Source organism: Poecile atricapillus, chromosome 3 (genome assembly GCF_030490865.1).
Source record: "Poecile atricapillus isolate bPoeAtr1 chromosome 3, bPoeAtr1.hap1, whole genome shotgun sequence".
Classification (NCBI taxonomy): domain Eukaryota; kingdom Metazoa; phylum Chordata; class Aves; order Passeriformes; family Paridae; genus Poecile; species Poecile atricapillus.
The window spans coordinates 31,962,315-31,981,553 of record NC_081251.1 but is presented as its reverse complement, the minus strand read 5'-3'; the positions used below and the strand labels follow the sequence as shown (position 1 = coordinate 31,981,553).

Below are 19,239 nucleotides of genomic sequence, written 5' to 3'. Positions count from 1 at the left end.
GTTTTCAGCTATAAAGCACTGGAAAGTGTCAGCAGCCTTAATTCCAGAAGTAATTACCGGTTCCCACTGTAACACTGTTAAAAATATTATCATACCTAAACCAAATGAGGGCACTACTCATTACAGAGCCTCCATTTTCAAATATACTCAATCCTTTTTATCTCACCGCTTAAAATCAAATGTACAACACTATTTTGTGTAGTGATTGACAGACTGCCATGCTGATAAACCTTACACTAATACGATATAAAAATTTGTATACATCCAACTATATGGATGTATACATCCAACTTGTGGATGGAGTAAGCACTGTACCATTAATGTATTTTCTTTTTAAGGAAAGACTGGACATGGCATTTAATGCCACAGTCTAGTTGACACAGTGGTGTTAGGTCAGAGGTTGGACTCAGTGATCTCAGAGGTCTTTTCCAACATGATTGGTTCTGTGGTTCTGTAATAGCAACCGCTATCTTACACCTCACACAAGAGTCACATACACACCTCTCATCTATAATGACCAACAAAGTTGTTTTATGTTGAACTGGCACCATTTCCCAAGGGCTGCAGCAGCAAAAAAGTATTCTAACTTATTTACACAATTGTGCAAAAAGGGCTGCCAGTTTGTATGATCAAAGTAAACCTGCCCAGCCACCTTGCCCCACAAGGATACCTGAAGTTCAATAAGCAGTTCTTAACATCGCTTTCAACACTCCTCCTGCTGAAACAAAATATACTGGCAAAGGAAAATGTGAGCTTCTCAAAAACATCTGTTTTTGTTTTCCATCTTTTACCCTTCCTCCTGCAGTGGTCTGAGGAGTGGCTGTGGCTCTTACCTGCACTAGACTGGCCTGAAACAAAGTCAGGTTCACCAGCCAATTGCAGCCTCCCTTTGGCTTGCATAGCTCTGCTGAATAACAGCCCCTCCCTCCGTCACATGACTAAATACAGCTTTGTTTCAAATACCTGGAATCATTCACACTTCTCAAATAACCATATAGCTTCTGATTTGTTCAGAAGAAACAACCTTCCTGCTCAAAATCCCTTGCACTCATATTAATGTGTTGGCAGAGGCACGCAAGGCACGCTTCAGCTTTACCCTAGGTAAACTCTCCCTTTGATCATAACAGCCTTGAAATCGTGGCTGTGCACAATTCCTTCCTCAAACAGCAGGCTGGCCCCCATCACCACAGTTCCTCCTCTGCCACCATAGCAGACACACATTCCTGCACAACCCCACACTCAGTGGTAGCTGCAGCAACCGAGTAGCCGGTGCTGCACAGCAAGACTCGTCCTCCACTCCCCAGGCATTCTCGCTTCACATGGTTGAGAAAATGGCACTGGGACCACAAATTGCAGGTCTGCCTTCACCTCTTTTATTGGCATCATCCCAAGAGAAAAGGAAATGGGCTGGAAACAGAAACTCCTGCTTGCTCTAATGAAAGCTCTAAGTCTCCTTCAGCCCCTGTATGTAGGGGAGCTCCTGTATGTCTCTTGGGAGGGGATAGTGTGGTGAAAAATTAGCAAACTTGAAGTAATTTGGATTCTCAATGTTGAGAAGAAACTATTACATAGTAATTGTCTATCAAAATCCTTGACCGTATCTTTGTAGGAACCTCTCAGAGTTTGCAGTATTTTAAAGGAAGCAGTTAATCATCAACTTTTTATTAGGCTGTTTATCTAAAAAGCAAAGAAGCCCAGATTTTATTGTGTCCCCAGTGCTCTCACTGCAATTAAAGCAGCTACACCTGCAGACTCAGTGTGCAAATGGAGAATGCCACCACCTCAAGACATGCAAACTAAGGCTTATGTCAGCAAATTCAAAATGCATCTTCTTTAGAATAAATCCTTTAGAAGAGGCATCCATATCCAAAGGCAAAGGAAGTCACCAGAGAGAGAGAATTCTGAATATTCATATGGCTCATGTCTAAATATAACCACTGTATATATGTGCACTTAGTTGTCCATATATTTACTTACACGCACACAAAGTTCATGTTAGTAAAGTGAGGCACTAAAAATTAGGAAGTTTGGTTAATACCAAATTTACAGTGCCTCACCTGCATACACTACGAAGCAGGGTTTCTATTGAAAATTATTTTATGAAGTAATTTCAAGGCTCTGCATCTGTAGAATTGGGTTTTTTTTAATAATCTTATCCGATACCCTGTTCTTATACCCACCTTTCAGGATTTTTTAGAACAGTATAGGTTTTCTTAAAAATCAATGATACCCAGCACAAATACTCTCTTGACAGAGAAGGAAACTGAATTTGGGATTCACACATCCTGCAAATGAACTGCAACTTGTGAGCAGCGAGGAAAGTTAACAAAATGTTTGATACAGAAAGGATTATTGAACAAAGTATTTTTAAATTTTATCTTCTCAGGAAGCCAAAGAAGATATTTTATCTGATTAACTTACTTGAACAGTATTCTGTTGGAATCTTAAATTATTTCAATAATCTCATTCCAGATTTCAATTCTCTGACTAGGACAAGGAGAAGTCACAAAATCATTGGGACAGATGCACAGATTAAATGCATTTCCCTAACAATCACCATGTACAGAGAATACAGGTAACAGCTTTGAAAAGTTTGAACCCACATCCATTTTACAAAAATATAAGCCGCTGGAATTAAGGCTACCAGGTCGGTTCTAACAACACTGCACCATCTAAATCAGATCGTAAGACGCAGATCTCATCTTTTTGCTTCTTGTGGAGAAGCTGTAACAGCTGCATTTCCTGTCATGGGATGTAAATATTCCAGGACAGGAACTGAGGTTACATCATTTAGACCAGACCTCTAGTCTCTATTTTAAACGAAGAACAATAGAAGATATTTTTCCCACTATTTAAAAAGTCTTCAGTATTTCCACCAAGCAGTAAACACTATAGGAAATGTTTAAAAGACTTGCCTTCATCGGTAATTAAGACAGGAGAGGCTCTGTGATTTGCTCATAGAGAGCAGCAATAGCAAAATATTTAACAATTGTCCAAAAGCTGATCACAGCACTCACTCAGCTTTCTCAGTATTCTCTCCCCTCTCCCCAGATTTGACAACTGTTTCCATCCACCTAAGTATATATTTAACAAAATAAAAACCCTGCAGATCAACAGTGACATTTATTCTATAAGCTCACCTCAAAACTCCTCCTCCACCAGCACTCGTGTATCCAATTCAAATCTATCCGTTTTCAGCGGTCCTGATAGGTCCAGATTCCTATTCCCAGGTTTGGGAAGATAATCTTACAACTTATTTTCCACTACCTCTACTTCCACAGGAATCCCATCTGAGAAATTCCTTAAATGCAAGAAAATGCTATACAAATACAGGTACTGATAAAGACACTGAGTCTTTTGCCACACTATAAAAAGTACAGTTACATCCATAATGCTGAATGGACTATTTCTGAAGTCAAGCAACAGTTCTATATGGGAATTGTGTAACTATCAATTCCTCAAAAGTGTTTAAAGGAAAACTAAAACCCACAATAAACTATATTTAAAATGAGCTTCCTTTAAGAAGTTTAAAGGACTAAAGGAGGTCATACATAAATTCGAAGATAACAAGGAAGAAACAGGAAGCTTGTAAGGAAACAATATTCATTTCATTGCAGATACTTTTTTCAAATGCATAATTTATTTTTAAATTCATAACTTACAATTATCTTCCACATCCTTTTTGCTATCCTCCTCTGCAGGAAACACTTGATTGATAGCTGCCTGGAAAGTCTGTTAGATAAGAAACATTAACATTGTCAGAATTCCATAAACAGAAACATAGTTCAAAGACATCTCATGCAACTTGTGCATGATTTCAAATGAAGTCACCAGCTTTATACTTCAGAATTGGAAATTTTACTGAGTTACTAGATGCAGACAAAAAGCTGCTGCATTTATATTACTACACTACATTATAAAAATGAATTCACTGTAATACATATTTTAGTGCAATAATATTTGATTCTCAGGTCAAAAATTGCATGTCGTACTGTGCAATACAAAAGATAAGACTAATAAAAGTACTGCAAAGATAATATCATTATAAATGACACGCAATTTACTCCGTTTTGCAAAGAAGAAAGAATGAAATGCAAATAATTAGTTCAGTCAAAGGACTGTGCTGTCATTATGATATGCTGTTTTAAAATATTACTACTTAAAATATTAATGTTCAAAACATAACATCCTCTGTATCACCAAATACTGTAGCTTTGGTTGTTGTTTATTGGGGTTTTTTCTTCAATAAATCAATACTAAAGTAAAACAAGATCTTCCTTCAACCCTTGTATTCCAGTTATACAAAACGGCCATTTATCAAGTGTTCACACTCAACTGGAAAAATTAATAACAAAAGCAACTTTGTTTCTTTTTTCATCTCCAGAAATCATAATTTATATTTCTGTAAAAAGGAAGGAAAAACATTCAAGCACACATGCATTACAGCATTTGCACAAAAAAATCTATTGTACAAAGCCTATTTTTAATTATATTTTTTTGTTTGCTGTAGTAACAGCTTGTTTCAGCTAGCGATGAATGAACAAAACCCCTGTTGTACCAATTAAACATGACAGCCACCATGCCACTGCAGGCACAGGCTCCTTTTCCCCATGGAAATGGAGACAAGAAGTCTAGTCTAATATTTGAAAAGGCAACCAACTGCATCTAAAGAATGAACTTAATAAACAAATATGTTTGCTTGTTTAACATCGTACTCAGCAAGGTAGTCTCATGAGAAACCTCACAGGAAAATTTAGGAGAAAGACAGCAACTTATTTCATATTTGCTTGAGCACAATATGAGGGGTCCTGGGGCTTACACCATCATTAACAGTTGCAAATTTCAACTTTCTTTGAAGTGGGAAGGGTTAAAAATGTCTCAGAGCAGAACTAATCGCTGCTAGCTGGAAAACATTAAATCTACAATATCCCTTCCCTACCAAGTTATCATAAAGTATGCAATTTGTAGCCATAATAAAATATATTTTGTCATCCCTTTATCAGGATCTAATGCAAAAAATATATACAAGATGTTTTCCTAAGGGAAACAAAGCTGCTCGATGACACTGGAACATCTAAACATCCATCACACCAACTTCCTCCAAACTATCCTTTATCAGAGTTTGTGAGGGCCATGGAAGGCTTCAAGGTCTTTACCTACCTCAGAAAGATGCCTGGGGCTATTCAGAGTTTTAGCAGGGCAGAGATTCACCACACCCTTTCCTCCCTCTCACAGTATTACTCTAACTACATATTATCCTCATAATTTTCTCTACAAGTTTGTCAAGAGTAAAGGTAAATCTTGTTTGTTAAAGGTGTATTTGAATACAACAGTTCCCCCCATGATCAGTTCCCTGTGCATGAAACAGTGGGAAAGTTTAAAAATAATATGATCAGCATCACAAAAATGTAACTTCACTTCTTGTTCTTGTCTGCTGATGTGTAAACCCATTAACCACTAACAGAGGAGAGAATGAACATGATTCCCAGCTATTCTGTGAGAGTCTTCATAAACTTGTGATACTTTAACATTTCTGGTGCTAAAGTCAGCCATGCTAGAACTCTTCCAGAAGAGGAAGGACTTTTTCAATGTCCTCACCACTCAGCCTTCTGATTCAAAATAAATTTAAAGGAAAGAAAAAAAAAGAGAATTCAGAGAATTCATGCTGTATCATCTCCTATCTGAAAGCTAATGTGTTTCTCTTGGATTTTTTTAGATAAGAATATAGGTATAGTTTCAACTAGGTCAACAAAAAAAAATTCACTGCTGTATGTCACAGTTGGAATACTGCTTTATGTAAAGTAAGGTACTTGTTACATAGGTAAATATGATAGCTAGATGAGAAGAGCTCTGAGCATTAAAATCTAGTATTTTAAACAGAAAATTAGGCAGGTATCGTAGATCTATCAATAAGAAAATATCTAAAGAAATTCTTTACTATATTGTCCCATTTTTAATTTTTTAAACAATTATTTTAAGGAAATAAAACTTCAGATAATTGAGTGAAGACTTGCATTAATCATAGCTTAAGAAAAGTTTGTTCTAAGACAGTGGAGAGTGTATTACTCTTACGAGACAATAAAGTGGTCCTAGGAAGCAAAACAAGGTTTAGGGCATTCTGAAGGAGTTTTTTGGTCATCTTTGTAATGAAGCAACCCTTGAAATCCAATGGCAGTCTTAACTATTCTCCCAGAAACTAGATGAGTGAAAAAAGATATCTTTCCATTCAAGCAGGATCTTCTTTCTACCATGTAATCTAATATGTGTAACCATGCCTTCCTTTTTACCTTCCAGATATAGACAGGAGACATCCCTACTCTCAGCTGTATTTCACAAACCAACCTACAGCAGTACAAACCGTGTGTAAGACAGACAAAAACATGTCTCACGCAAGCAAGTTGCCCTCACTGTTAAAAAAAAACCCAACAAAACCACCTTAGCTTGAAGCATTGAACTTTGAACATTCTGATCCTTACTTTCAAAGTACATTTATTCCTTTATACTTGGCTGGGAAAAATACCTTTCTGGTTATTCACAGCATACCAGAGCAGGTGGCCCATAAAGCCTTCCATGACCCTTCAGAGGTGGCACAGAGCCATAAGGCGTCTCTCATTCGATGGCAGGACGGGTGTCAGTGTGCGCCTGCAGCACCTCACACCTTCCCCATGACTGCCAGAAACTCATGACTAATGAAGCTCTAAGAAGTGCCTGCCCCCTACTCCTCAGTGCCCCATGGCGCCCAGAATGGCATCTCAGGGTACAAGCCCTGTAAGATGCTCCAGTGAATCTCTTCCTAATCACTTATTTATATTTGCTACTCCAGTAAAAGAGTAAATTCCCCATTTTGAAATTTCTCTGTCATCTACCTTCTCCTCGTTTTAGCCTCAAAGAATAAAAAGTTATATGCAACAAGAGCCAAGATTACAAATACCAGTACATTTAGAAAAGAACACTTTAAGAAGAAATGCAAGTGTAATACTAGTTGAGTTTAGTAGCTGGTTCCCTTTCTACCTGCCTCCTTCCTTGTACCACCGGCATGTGACTGCTGGTGGGCCATGGGCCAGGACTGCCAGCTCTGGTACCCCCAATCCAGTTTGGAGCCCAATTTCAGGGCAGGACTCCAACTCTAGGTGGGACCATGCTCATTAGCAAAGCACTCTCCAGTTTCTCTGGCTTTTTTTCCAGTCTTGGCATTTATGAGCCATGCAAGCCAATGATCTACTTTTTGGAAAGAGGTTCCCATCACGTTAACACATTCATCCTCTGTTCCAGTAAAACCCTCCTGCAGCTTACAGTACTTTGTGCAGGGCAGGCTGGGTGACTCAGATCCCCACCTCCCTTAGACACAGCCTCTGCACAGAACTGTAAACACTTGGGGATGGGCTGTGGTGCCCAAAACTCCTGTTGCTGGGGTTTAAGTGAATTGGTGTGTTGGACCCTCACAGAGTCTGGACTGAGTAACTTGGTTTCATAATGTGAAGCAACCTGCCACCAGAATGGCCTCAGCTCCTCTGCCCCCCTTCCACTGCTTGCTGCCATACTGAAAACTTTCCACTTGTCTCAATTGGATCTGTTCTCTGACCTCGTTTGCACAGCTCGGCAGGCGGAGCTGGGAAGTTCCACCTTGCAGTGCCAGAGCTGGCTACAGGTAGGGATGGGAGGGAGGGGTTTGAGACATGGTGAAACTGCTGCCTTGCAGCCTATACTGCAGCAATTATTGACAACAGTGTCATAAAAGGCAATAATCAAACACATGCATGCACATTTCCTTTTCATACTGTGACCTCTGGTAAGTTACCAGTGCCTACAGAGAATATATATGACATGGTAATGACCCAGATTAAAAAATAATAATAAGTTACACTGCCCAGATATGTTTACAAGATCAGGTTACTCCTCTCCTCCCTGTAATTATCACAGGCAACTCTGGAGCTGCTGGATCATGCATTCTTGCTGAAGAGCACTTCTGAACTACCATTTTAAGAAAACAAAGTGATAATGAGTATTAATGCTGACTACTTCAAATGAATGGTGTAAGTGCACAAGGACAGAGTAGTCTTAAAAAGTCAAAAAGCAGTGAGAAATGTTTCTCTAAAAAAAAATCAATGACAGCTTGAAAAGACTGAGAAGGTAACCAAGAAAACTTTTTACTCCACCTTTATTAATATAAGGTTAATTAATTTCGATAGTTAAAAATATAGGACCATAATCTCTACAGCATTTAGACCGTGAAGTGCTTGTTCCCTTAGATGAATGAGCATTAGGTTCTTAATTGATCTGCTTAATTCAAAACAGCCAACAGCAGAATAACAAACTCCCTAGACAAAAGAGATATTTTTGTTGAGAAAAGCATGAAACAAATTATTTTTACTTTAGGATCATTTCTTGTTGTTTTTTGTTTTGTTTTTTTAATGATATATGGTCCCTGAAAGGAGCACATGTTGGAAATAAATAGTGACTCAGAAATATTCTTATCATTTCTGTTTCAGTGTAAAGCCTTTTGCTCTTTATGGCATCAGGACCACTGGGGAATATAAACAGAAACAGCAGTGGGGTGAAATTTATTTAAGGCATTTTAATATTAGCCATTTGGAATATTTAATATCCTTGACTGAATAATCTTGCTCCTCCTCAAACTGACAAATGAATACTACTACTACTAAACCTATAGACTTTATCTCTCTCACTCAAAAATCAGATGCTACACTTGATTTGTATTTCTAAGGAAGGCAAAATCAACTTCCTCTCCAAGATGCAAAAAAAGAAAGCCTATAAACATTCCCCCAAAAGGAAGGACTGCTGCATAACCTTTTGACCTGTGACAAGGCATTCTCTCCTGTTGCTGACATAAAAAAAGAAGTTATAAAACAGTGTTGTCTTTTTTACATCCTTGAATATAAAGAAAAAAACAAAACTATTAGAAAGGGCACAAAAATATATTCAAAAATACTGAAATTACAATTTCTAAGGCAGTGCTAATCTTATTCTAGCTAGTACAACCCAGGAATCTGACCATTTGAATTAGACTAATTGAAAGCTACAAGGTGCTTCCTATAAAAACTGACATTTAGTTACAAGATACTGAGTCTGAAAAATGTCATGATAAATCCAGCCATTGGAACACTAATTAGGATGAATTAGGTCTTCATTTTAAAAGTTACATTTATTTTGACTTTAATTTGATGTAGCAATTCCATAGGACCTTTGTTTGACTTCATATTACTTCTCAGGGTACTTGAGTTAAGAGGATTCATCTCCCAGTCCTCATCAGTCTAATGGTATCTTATCTTAGTCAGGGCCCAGCACATCCCTGTAGGACCCTTCCTATGCATGTAAGGAAAAAGAAAGAAGCTAACCTCAACAGCAGGCTCTTAATCAGTGTCTAATTGAGGAAAATAAAGCATACAGTACTGAATCAAATGGCTATGGAGATTCAAACCTCCTCTCTTTCATGAGTATGTACTAAATGCACATGCAGATAACTGACAAAGTATGCACTTCTTTTAAGTGTGAGGGGTCCATTGCAATACAAGCTAAAGCTGAAGAAAGATCCTTAGCCAAACTTCAAAGAGAAAACTGATTTTCCACTCCTTCAGGCTCTGTGCAGTTGAAGATAGTGGCGAAGAACTGGCCTACAGGTAAGGTGGTTTCTTGTAGGCTTTTTTCTCTTTTCCTTTGTGAGACACTTACCTTGCCTTTCTGATTCAAAGGCTCAATAGTTAAGTTGTTGGGTCCAATGTCCACAATCATCCCCATCTGAAACCCATCAGTTGGGTGTGGAGCCCAAACGGGCTTCCCGTCTTCCATTGTGGGATCTATCCAGTATTACCTGTAAGAAAAAAAAACTAGAATTAATCAAAACACTTTATTTACAAATGGAATAAACCATCATGATTTACTACGCAGACTTTAGTTTATTATGTTTATTCTATTATTCAGTATGAAAGGAGACAGCCGCTGCAGACTGGAGCCAGCCTTTCTCCAACTCACAATGCTTTGCCTACAGAGGACACCCCTTGGACTTCAGCATAGAGAAGACTGAAGAACAGAACCATTTTTTGTGGGACCCAGACACTGCTCCCTGAAGCTCTTTATCCAGCTTTCCTAACTTGTGAACCAAGAAGGGAGTCTATCTCATGATTAAATTAGAAGTGCAAGATAGATTCAAAGCCAAGACTATGCTAGGAGTGTGTATATAAACATATATGGAGACACATGTAAAGACACAGATATATATGTATGTGCATATGGTTATATGACTAATGGATACTTGTCTGTACTTGATCTAGTGTACAAATATTTGTATTTTTGCAACAATGTATGTTGAGCAGAAATCCAGCCTCTTGGCATTTGAGACAAATGAATGTGTACACTTGTTGTGTGGCTGAGCATATGGCTTTCAAATAACCCACAGATATATTTAGTCTCAATTGATTTATCATCCTGTAAATCTTTTAAAGGCTGACCCTCCTGATACTCTAACATTACAGGTCTTCCTCTTAAGGAACTTTATTTTCTATTGAAAAACAACATGAAAACTGTTTTGAAACAATTTTGATCTGGAAGCGAAAAAGATGTAAAGCCAAGATATTCAAACCTTATGCTCCTCAAGTTATACAGCTAAATAGGCTCCCAATTAAAAGGGAGTATTTGATTGCACGCAATACTCATTGAGTTAACAAGGAAAGTTGCCAAGGTTGGCACACTCTGAATGGCTAATGGTGCCATTTTAACTATGCTGAATCGGTCCCTTTTTTCATGTTTTTTTTTTTTTGTGTTGTTGTTGTTGGTTTGGTTTTGGTTTCTTTTAAACCTATTTTATAGTCCTTACCCTAAGAAGAATAGAGTCCACTCAGCTTAAAAGGCTCACTTCTCCTGGCTGTTCCTTACTCCCCTCCAAAACTCATTCACATACTAAACTGACATGTTTTAGTGATTCCAAAATTTGTAAAAAGTAATCTCATACCACCAAAGTGTAACTTGCCTCTCTCAGCATGAAAGATAAGACTACCAAGCAGCAAAGAAAAAACTTGCAACAAATACCAGAAGTCTAGGGAAAACCTGGGAAAGTGTCCCACATTTTTCTTTTCCCTTATCTGAAGGAAAAAGATCCAAAATTTCTCACAAAAAATGAAAGCTGCAGATCCCTTTGCCATAAGCACCAGCAAGGAAAAAGAGGACAGCTGTACACCAGAAAGTTGTACAACTACAACCAGAGAAGGACATTCTTGCACCTCAGAGGATGTGTCAGCACAAGCTGCACATGACCTGCTTTTTTCTGCCTCCAAGGACAGGTTAGAAAAGTTTGAAGGGAAGGAAGAGGCTGGTTGCGATCTCTTTGAGAATGCCGCTGGTCTTAGTTACAGCAAGCTGTCTTATTCCTTGGCAACTTTGATGTGAAATTACAGGGAAACTTGTGATTTACTTTTCTCCCATGAACAGAACATAGTAACTTCTCTTTACACACAGAAACTTATTTTCTAAAACCTCCAGTATCACATTTACTTCTGTTTACTTCCAGTCTTTTGCCACAGTCCACGAATTCTACAAAACAGCATCTTCATCATGCGTTGCCATCACTGTACAATAAATCCTGTAAACATCTGTATTCACTCAACTGCTCAGCCAACTGGCTTTTGGCAGTTTTTCTTTATTTTATGATACTGAAAAAGGAATTTCTTTCCAGCCAGACCTGACCTCTAGATCCAGCTGCCATCATGGGCAAAGTTACTAAATAGCTGAGTTTATTTCTGGATGTAACAAAGCCTTCATTTCTTCACAAACCTATCATTTGCATTTAAAATGCTGGTTCAAAATAGTAGTTAAACAGTATGTCACATAACCACTAAAAACAAGCCTGTCTTTTACACCCCAAGTAGTATGGTCAGGGCTCCGGACATAACCATGTTGCACAAGAAACAAACCCTCAAATTACTGCCACAATTTCAGCAAAAGTTAGAATCCAACCTTCCCAGTTCACATCCAGATGCTTCTGCTTTGTTCACTGACAGGGCTTTTCACATCTTTTCACTTATTCTTAAAGCAACTTCATACTTTATTATTAAATTATGACAGGGGAGTGTCACAAGCTGAAAAAAAATCCTCTTGAAGGACAGAGCAGTGATTGAATTCAGCCACCACCAGGAAATGCAAGTTTAAGAAAAGTACCTGAGGCTTTTCAAGCATCTAAGACACCACTGGATGAATGCAATCTAAATACAAATAAGTCAGTTATTAATAGGACAATTAATTTTAATAAATACAGTCTTCTGGCTGAGTAGTGACATAAAACCAGTTGTAACATTTTGGGTTTAGCACCACTCCATCTCTGTCAGCTGGAACTCTGGCAGGGAGCACATTAAAATTCAAAATCAAAACCTACCAGGTATTACCTGCTCTATTATTTACACCCCATCTGATATATTGTGCCATTGACTTGAGACAGATGCATGAAGCCTATTCCTGAACAAGCTCTTGAATAGCCAGTTTACAGACATACATCTTATAGTGAACAGGAACTATCAATGGGAACAAACTTCTTTTGCCAATATGCATCCACTGAAATCCAATCTATATGCAGTCCACCACACTGCTAAAAGAGCATAGTGTTTCTGAAAACAGTGAAAGCAAAGAGACTCACGCCCAGCCTAAAAGCTCTAAGGCAACAAATTTGATAGCAACATCACCCAATACAAGGAGTAACCTAAATGATGCTTCCAAGAAAAGGAGACAAAAGAAGTTGTCACCCACATTTGTATATATACACTCAGCATATATTAATTGATTTTAAGTTGCTGGATCATTTTGGTCTCCACAATTAAGACATCTCTAAAATGAAGAAGAGAATTTGCAAAGGTTAGGCTTAGAAATGGGAAGCCAGCTGCCCTTTCCTCTTTCTACATAGAAAGACCTCGGGAACCCAGTACTGGAGTTTTTATCTCTGTTGAGCACAAGAGGGAGAGTAATAAAATAAGCCTTTGCCTGAAGCTGGTAAACTTAATAGCTATTCCTTCAAATGTTAGATTTTATTTCTTCATAATTGGTATGCAGTAATAGACCTTACCTTAATTATCAGTAAGAGTACTTAACACATTCAGCACTGTCAAAACACTAGAACTAGTGTTCAAACAACTTGCAAAACAAATCACTGCATAGATTCCAATGAAAACACCCACCAACATGTCTGTAACTTTTTTTCTGCACTATTATTCCCCCTTTATGTTTAATGTTTAATAACATTTTTTCTCAAAAAAATTATCTGCATAACACATTGAGTATAGGAAACAAAAAAAAATTTCTCAGTTTAAAGTTGAGACACTATCCTCCCACTTATGTTTACCTAAGTAGAATTGATTTTAAAAGAATGTAATATAACTACATTATAGACTATTCAAAAGGAAATCAAATGCTACCATCTGATGAAAGAATTCTACAAAAGCAAAATATACTAATGCAATTTTAAACGTGTTTCCAGAGCCCAGAGGCAGGCATTTGCATGATCTGATCCTACTTACTATCCTATGAACAGTCTGCTATACCAAAGCACTGTACTGATTGCTCAATTAACTAATTAAAACAAATGAAAAATTAGACTTCATTAAACAACCAGCAGTAACTCACTAAAATGGCTAAGTCCAAGGAAAATAAACTAATTAGAATAGGTATAGTTGTAAACAATCACTGTAAAACACACAGATTTTTTAATAGTAAAACCACCTTGTGTGTTTAAGAGCTGCTGAAAATTCTGCTGGTTACAGCAGGCAAGAGAGTTACAAGAGAATGCTCTGGGACAGGTCCTATAAACATACAGAAGAGACTAGACAGAGAAACATTCATACATAGTGGTACCTTATTGTCAGACAAATTACTTTTGCAACCCTAGTTTACTGCTCCACTGAAACTTCTCTAAATCAAAGCTCAGGCAGCATGCAGCACTCTACTGCAGGTGACACAGTATTTCAAATGAACTGCAGATATAGTTGAGATTTATTTTTGTGCTAATTACAATACAGTTATAGCTGCACTGTTTAACTGAGTATTAAACTGATACCATTTTTATTATTTACTTTTCCAATTCACTACAAAACTGTGCTCCAGCACATTCTAGTTTATCCATGTCACACTGCAGCTTTTTCATACTTAAAATAACATCAGCAAAGTAACTGTCAAGCAGGGACTTCTGCCAAACTGGAAAAGAAGAAATAGACTGGAATATCTGCACAGCACAGATGTACCTTCAAAACCAACTTGCTTTGAAAATCTTAACCCCACCTTGTTAATTGTCACTACCTTTTGCAGATGTATGCATGTGAAACAAAGAGTAATCATTCCACATCTGAGAATTACTAGATAAAAATTTCTTTTAAAGTTACCTTCTCTGACTGCTTGGGACAACGGAACACAACAGATGATGAAATTATTCTCACGGCATGCTCATTTTCTTGTGTATTTGCATGTATCAGCACGTTCTCAATACTGAGCAACCAGAAACTGATTTCTGTAGTATCTCCAGATGAACCACTCTTTTGTATTTGTATTCACTTGTACTTAACATTCACACAGGAAATACCTTCTCTGCTGTTGTGTTTACTATTTAATAAGAAAACACAAGACAGTCCTTCATGCCTTAAACAAAGAAGAAATCTTATTTTCTCTACATTAAACTGGCAATTCCCAGTCAGTAAAGCACAACTGCAATACTCCATATAATTTCTGAAAACATTTGCCTGGAATAAATTTTAAGAAGCAGGAGTGTGGTAGGAACAGGATTAGCCAAAGACCTGTACAGCTTCCTGTAAACTATCTCACCTTCCTGTGTATTAACTGCTACTTGAGCCATTTCACCCCAGCTACCCTCCTGGCTTTGCTCCCTGCTCTGTCTCTTCCCCTCCTGACCACCTTGAGAAGTATTGATGAAGGGCATGAGATGGTCTGAGTAAGAGCATATACTTTGAAAAAACCCATACTACTTTATCTGCAAATATTTAAATGGCTATTGCATCAAAATAAGCTGTTAAAAAGAAGGAATTCAATTAATGGTAGGAAATTTCCCCCACAGCAACTGACTGTTTCATGTATGTCACCATTCTGACAATGAGGTGGTACAGACATTGCTCAAGAACCCTCAGTTTTGAAATACACGTATTTTATGCTTTTTCAAATGCATCGTATTGAATCAATCGGCACTTTTGTATATCTATGCACCATTTATACACCAAAAATGTAGCCCATTAAAATAGCATCTACTGTAGGAAGCTAATCCAAAATATTTTGTACATCAACTGAACAGATTTCTGTAAGACCAAGTGTCTTTCAGGTGTTGTTTACGAAGTGAAAAATTCTCAGTATTGCTCCAGAAATAAAAATAAACCTCACATGAACAAGGAGATCTGCCATTGGAGGTTACAGTGAAGCTTCAAGAAATCCAGAGGAAGCAGAGTTTAGGCTATTTTAACAAACATACCGATCTTGAAGATATGGCAGAGGAAATGAGTCCACAAGACAGGCTGTACACAGTAAAAGATCACTTGTGGCACACCAGCAGGGGAGAAACAGCAAACATTCTCATGAACTGTACCACGTCAGAAGATGTCAAGGAGTGGGGAAGATGGAATATTGAATGAGACTTAACAAAGGAAGACAGCAACATATATGTCATGTTAACTAGCAAATATTTGTCCAATTCAAGTACTGTTATATGAGACTAAGATGAATTTTGTACAGCTCATAAATTTGTAAAATTCTAACCACAGAGGTTGTGGTCTTTTGACTATGACACTGAGAAATTAAAACTAATTTTGTATTAGAATCAGCTAGGTCTGATGATTTCCTCTGTAATTCCTGCTCTTCTGCCAGCTTTTTAAGCCACTGTTCTCTCAAGAACATTATTCTTACTTTAGTTCCTACTAAGTAAATAGGGAGGTCTTTGTCCCAATTCTTGTTCATTAGAATAACCTAAGTGAAGCTTCCTGACAAACCAAGAATTAAGTATGCCAAGGGGTTCTGCATAAGCATTTTCAACCAACAATGCCTACTCCAATAATAGCAACAATAAGGAAGAGGAAAAGTATTAAAACACAAAACACAGTGTCACATCTGAGCAGCAAAGTTAAAATGAAAGAAAAAGCTCCTCAGTTATTGTCTGGACGCTACTTTAGAAGCATTACAGAAGAGAAATTAGGATTAGAAAAAACAGAAGAAAACTAACAAGGCCATAAAAACACTTTTGAAAGAGGCTGTTCAACTTAACTCTTTCAGGCTTTGTTTGCAAGTCTCAGCAGGCAGCGAGAGTGGAAGAGAAGACATACCAAGGCAGAAGGCAACCAAACAGACAAAGACTTCAAAGCAAAATCAAAAGTATCGTAAACCATCTCATAATCTATAAAGAACACATAGGATGTACTCCTGAAGATCTAGCTGCAGTAGTTCAGGTAGACAAGGTGAACTCTGGAGTTAACTATTCCTATGGCAGTAGTCATGCTGTGTGACCACTGGCAGCTCAAGCGTAATGGCTTAAATTACATTCCATAAGCAGCCTCAACAAGGTCAAGTAACTTCAAACCCCTTTAGCTAGCACTTTAACGGTGTATTTGTTTATATCCTCATGTGCCACTTTATCCAAGTGTAAACATGAGAAAGAGCAAACACTTCTTGAACATTGAGGATGACTCTCTCTAAGCTAAATGAACTTTAAATTCTCCTCCAGTTATGTCATTTTTCAGCCTCCCCCACCCATTCATCTTCTACATCTCATACTTTCCTACTGTCAAATTAGAGTGCCCTGTTTCCCCACCCAGCGTGTGCTGCTGCCAAGCTATTGCTCATCTTCAGGTGACCTAATACAAGAACTGATACGTTTACTCTCTTTTAAATCTATGCACCCATCAGTCTCTCTTTGAGCTTCGTATAAAAGGTGAAACAAAATCAACCAGTTGGCTTAAGTCTATCAAATACAAGGGACCTCACCTCCAGCACAAAGAGTAGAAAATCTAATTAGGCAAATGAAAAACAAACACCAAAAGTCCTTAATTTGATTCCCAAATACTTCAAAGGAAATGGATCACTTATTATAAGTATCGGTTATTTATCATATAAATACCAATACCTGGCCACTGACTTCCATAATCTGAGCTGCAAAAGCTGCCCATTATGAAAAGCAATCAAGACAAGAATTTTAATCCTCTGTCGACCACAATCAATGCTGGCTAAAGCACATCTTGGTGTAGCCAGCAGGGCCTTGTACCAGTTAAAGAAAGCATATATTGCATTTTATACCAGTTTTTGTCCAGCTGATTCAAAAAGAGGCTGAGATAGACTGAATCCAGTAATTTATTCTAACACAGATAACCCCAAAAAAGTTCATACTCGCATACAAAAAAAATCAGACAAATATTCCTAACCACCAATTTAAGGAGGAAAAACCCAAGCCAAAGAGAAAAAAATAAACCACAAAACAAACCCCACTTTTGAGTGCTTTTGAATTTTTGTTAATTTACCAGCAATTCAAGAAATCTGCACAACTTAATTTTTTTTCTTTTTTTTCAGAAAAATATTTGAAATAGAAAGCCTACACAACCCAGTGACAATACCATCTATTTTGTATTTTTAGATGAGTGATGCTAAGCCCTTGACGTTCAAGCAGCCCTGCCATTCCACCAGGGAAAGTCAAGAGCTGAATCATAAGCTGGATCCTATCAGGAACCTTGTTCTCCATGACTACCTCCGTGAATGCTCCTGAAATAATACCCCAAGGACTCCTGAGGGTGACCAACACACCTTCTGATCTCTTCTCTGAACCCATGTCTTGTCAAGTTTTGAACTTCAGCTATATAACCCTCTCACTGAAGAATAATCAAATGGAACTAAGTAAACACAGAAATAAGAAAGCAACCAACCTGCCCCGAGTTTTATCATTTTAATAAATACATATGCATAAGTAACTGAACAGAGACATTTGCCTGGTAATTTCTTTTTAAAGTCCAACAATAAAAAAGCATTGCCAAACACTTCCTGGTACATATCAGTGAAAATGGAATTGATATTTCAGAAAAATAAGAATACATACTCAGCCAGGAGCCAAGTCAAGTCAAATAAACTAAGCACTGCAGATAGCAGCATCAAAGGCTGCTGGAGGATGTGCAGGAAACCTCAGATGCTTGACCTCAGACCAGCACAAAGAGCCCGGGCTGGGAAAAAATATATTTGTACTTGCTGAATTACTACCAGTATAACAAATAGCAAGTAAATCATACGTTTTCCAATGGTAGTAACTTTGATTTGGCCACTTTATTCAAGGAGAAAATACTAGAAACTTATGACAATCAGCATCTGCGAATTATCCAGGTATAATCCCAGAACTGTTTATTGCCATCCCTCTCTGTACAGAATCCATAACTCCTTCAGAGACAGAATTAGTTCCCAAAAACACTTACATTACCTGTTTCAAACTCCTTTTTCTCTTGCCATATCAGCTTGTCCTTATTACAAAAAGTATGGGTGTAGTTTATAAGCAATGAGCTGAAACACAGACAATCCACAACAGACCAGTGAACTCAGGAGAAACTCTCCCTTCAGAAACAGACAACTAAAAAAGGAAGATTCTTGTCAAAATTTACAATAACACATTACAAATAAATAAATAATAGAATCTATTGCCAGGTTACTAGATCTCATTGATAACAGCAATTGTGAGGGAGGTGACTGAAAGCTTTCTTTTAATGTAAAAGATCATGAGAGTCATTTAAGACAATTTTAGCAGCATAGACAAGAAAGCTAGTCCAAGAAGTAACACAGAACACCTTTTGTCAGCAAATTGACTCATTTCCTTGGGAAGATGAGAATTGTGGGCCCATTACTATAAGACAAAAAATAGTAATTACACAAAAGATAAAGATCATTTATGCTATCTCAGTCTCAAAAAAATTACCTGGAATATATGATTTAGGAAAAAAATACACTTAAAACCCATAAAAATTATCAAAGAGCTAGACTATCTCTCCCTATGAAGAAAGACTGAGAGAGTTGGGGGTGTTTAGAATAAAGAAGAGAAGGCTCCAGGAAGATGTTATTGTGGACTTTCCATAAATGAAGTAAACCTGCAAGATGGAGACTTTCTATCAAGGCCCTTAGTAACAGTTTTAAACTGAAAAAGGATAGATTTAGACTGGATGTAAGAAAGAAATTCGTTACAATGAGGTTTACCTGGAGAAGCTGTTTCCCCATCCCTGGAAACCTTCAAGG

The 19,239-nt window shown here is 37.6% G+C and overlaps 1 protein-coding gene across 3 annotated transcripts in view; it reads right to left on the bottom strand.

Moving 5' to 3' along the window:
- MYO6 (myosin VI) overlaps window positions 1-19,239 on the bottom strand; it is a 102,622-nt gene that overhangs the window by 64,158 nt on the left and 19,225 nt on the right. For all 3 annotated transcript variants that reach the window (XM_058835291.1, XM_058835292.1, XM_058835293.1), the window contains exons 2-3: window positions 9,691-9,829; window positions 3,663-3,732 (exon numbers count right to left, since the gene is read on the bottom strand). In XM_058835291.1, coding sequence (XP_058691274.1) covers window positions 3,663-3,732; window positions 9,691-9,807 — 187 coding nt within the window. In that variant the 5' untranslated portion in view covers window positions 9,808-9,829. The remainder of the gene's footprint in view (window positions 1-3,662; window positions 3,733-9,690; window positions 9,830-19,239) is intronic.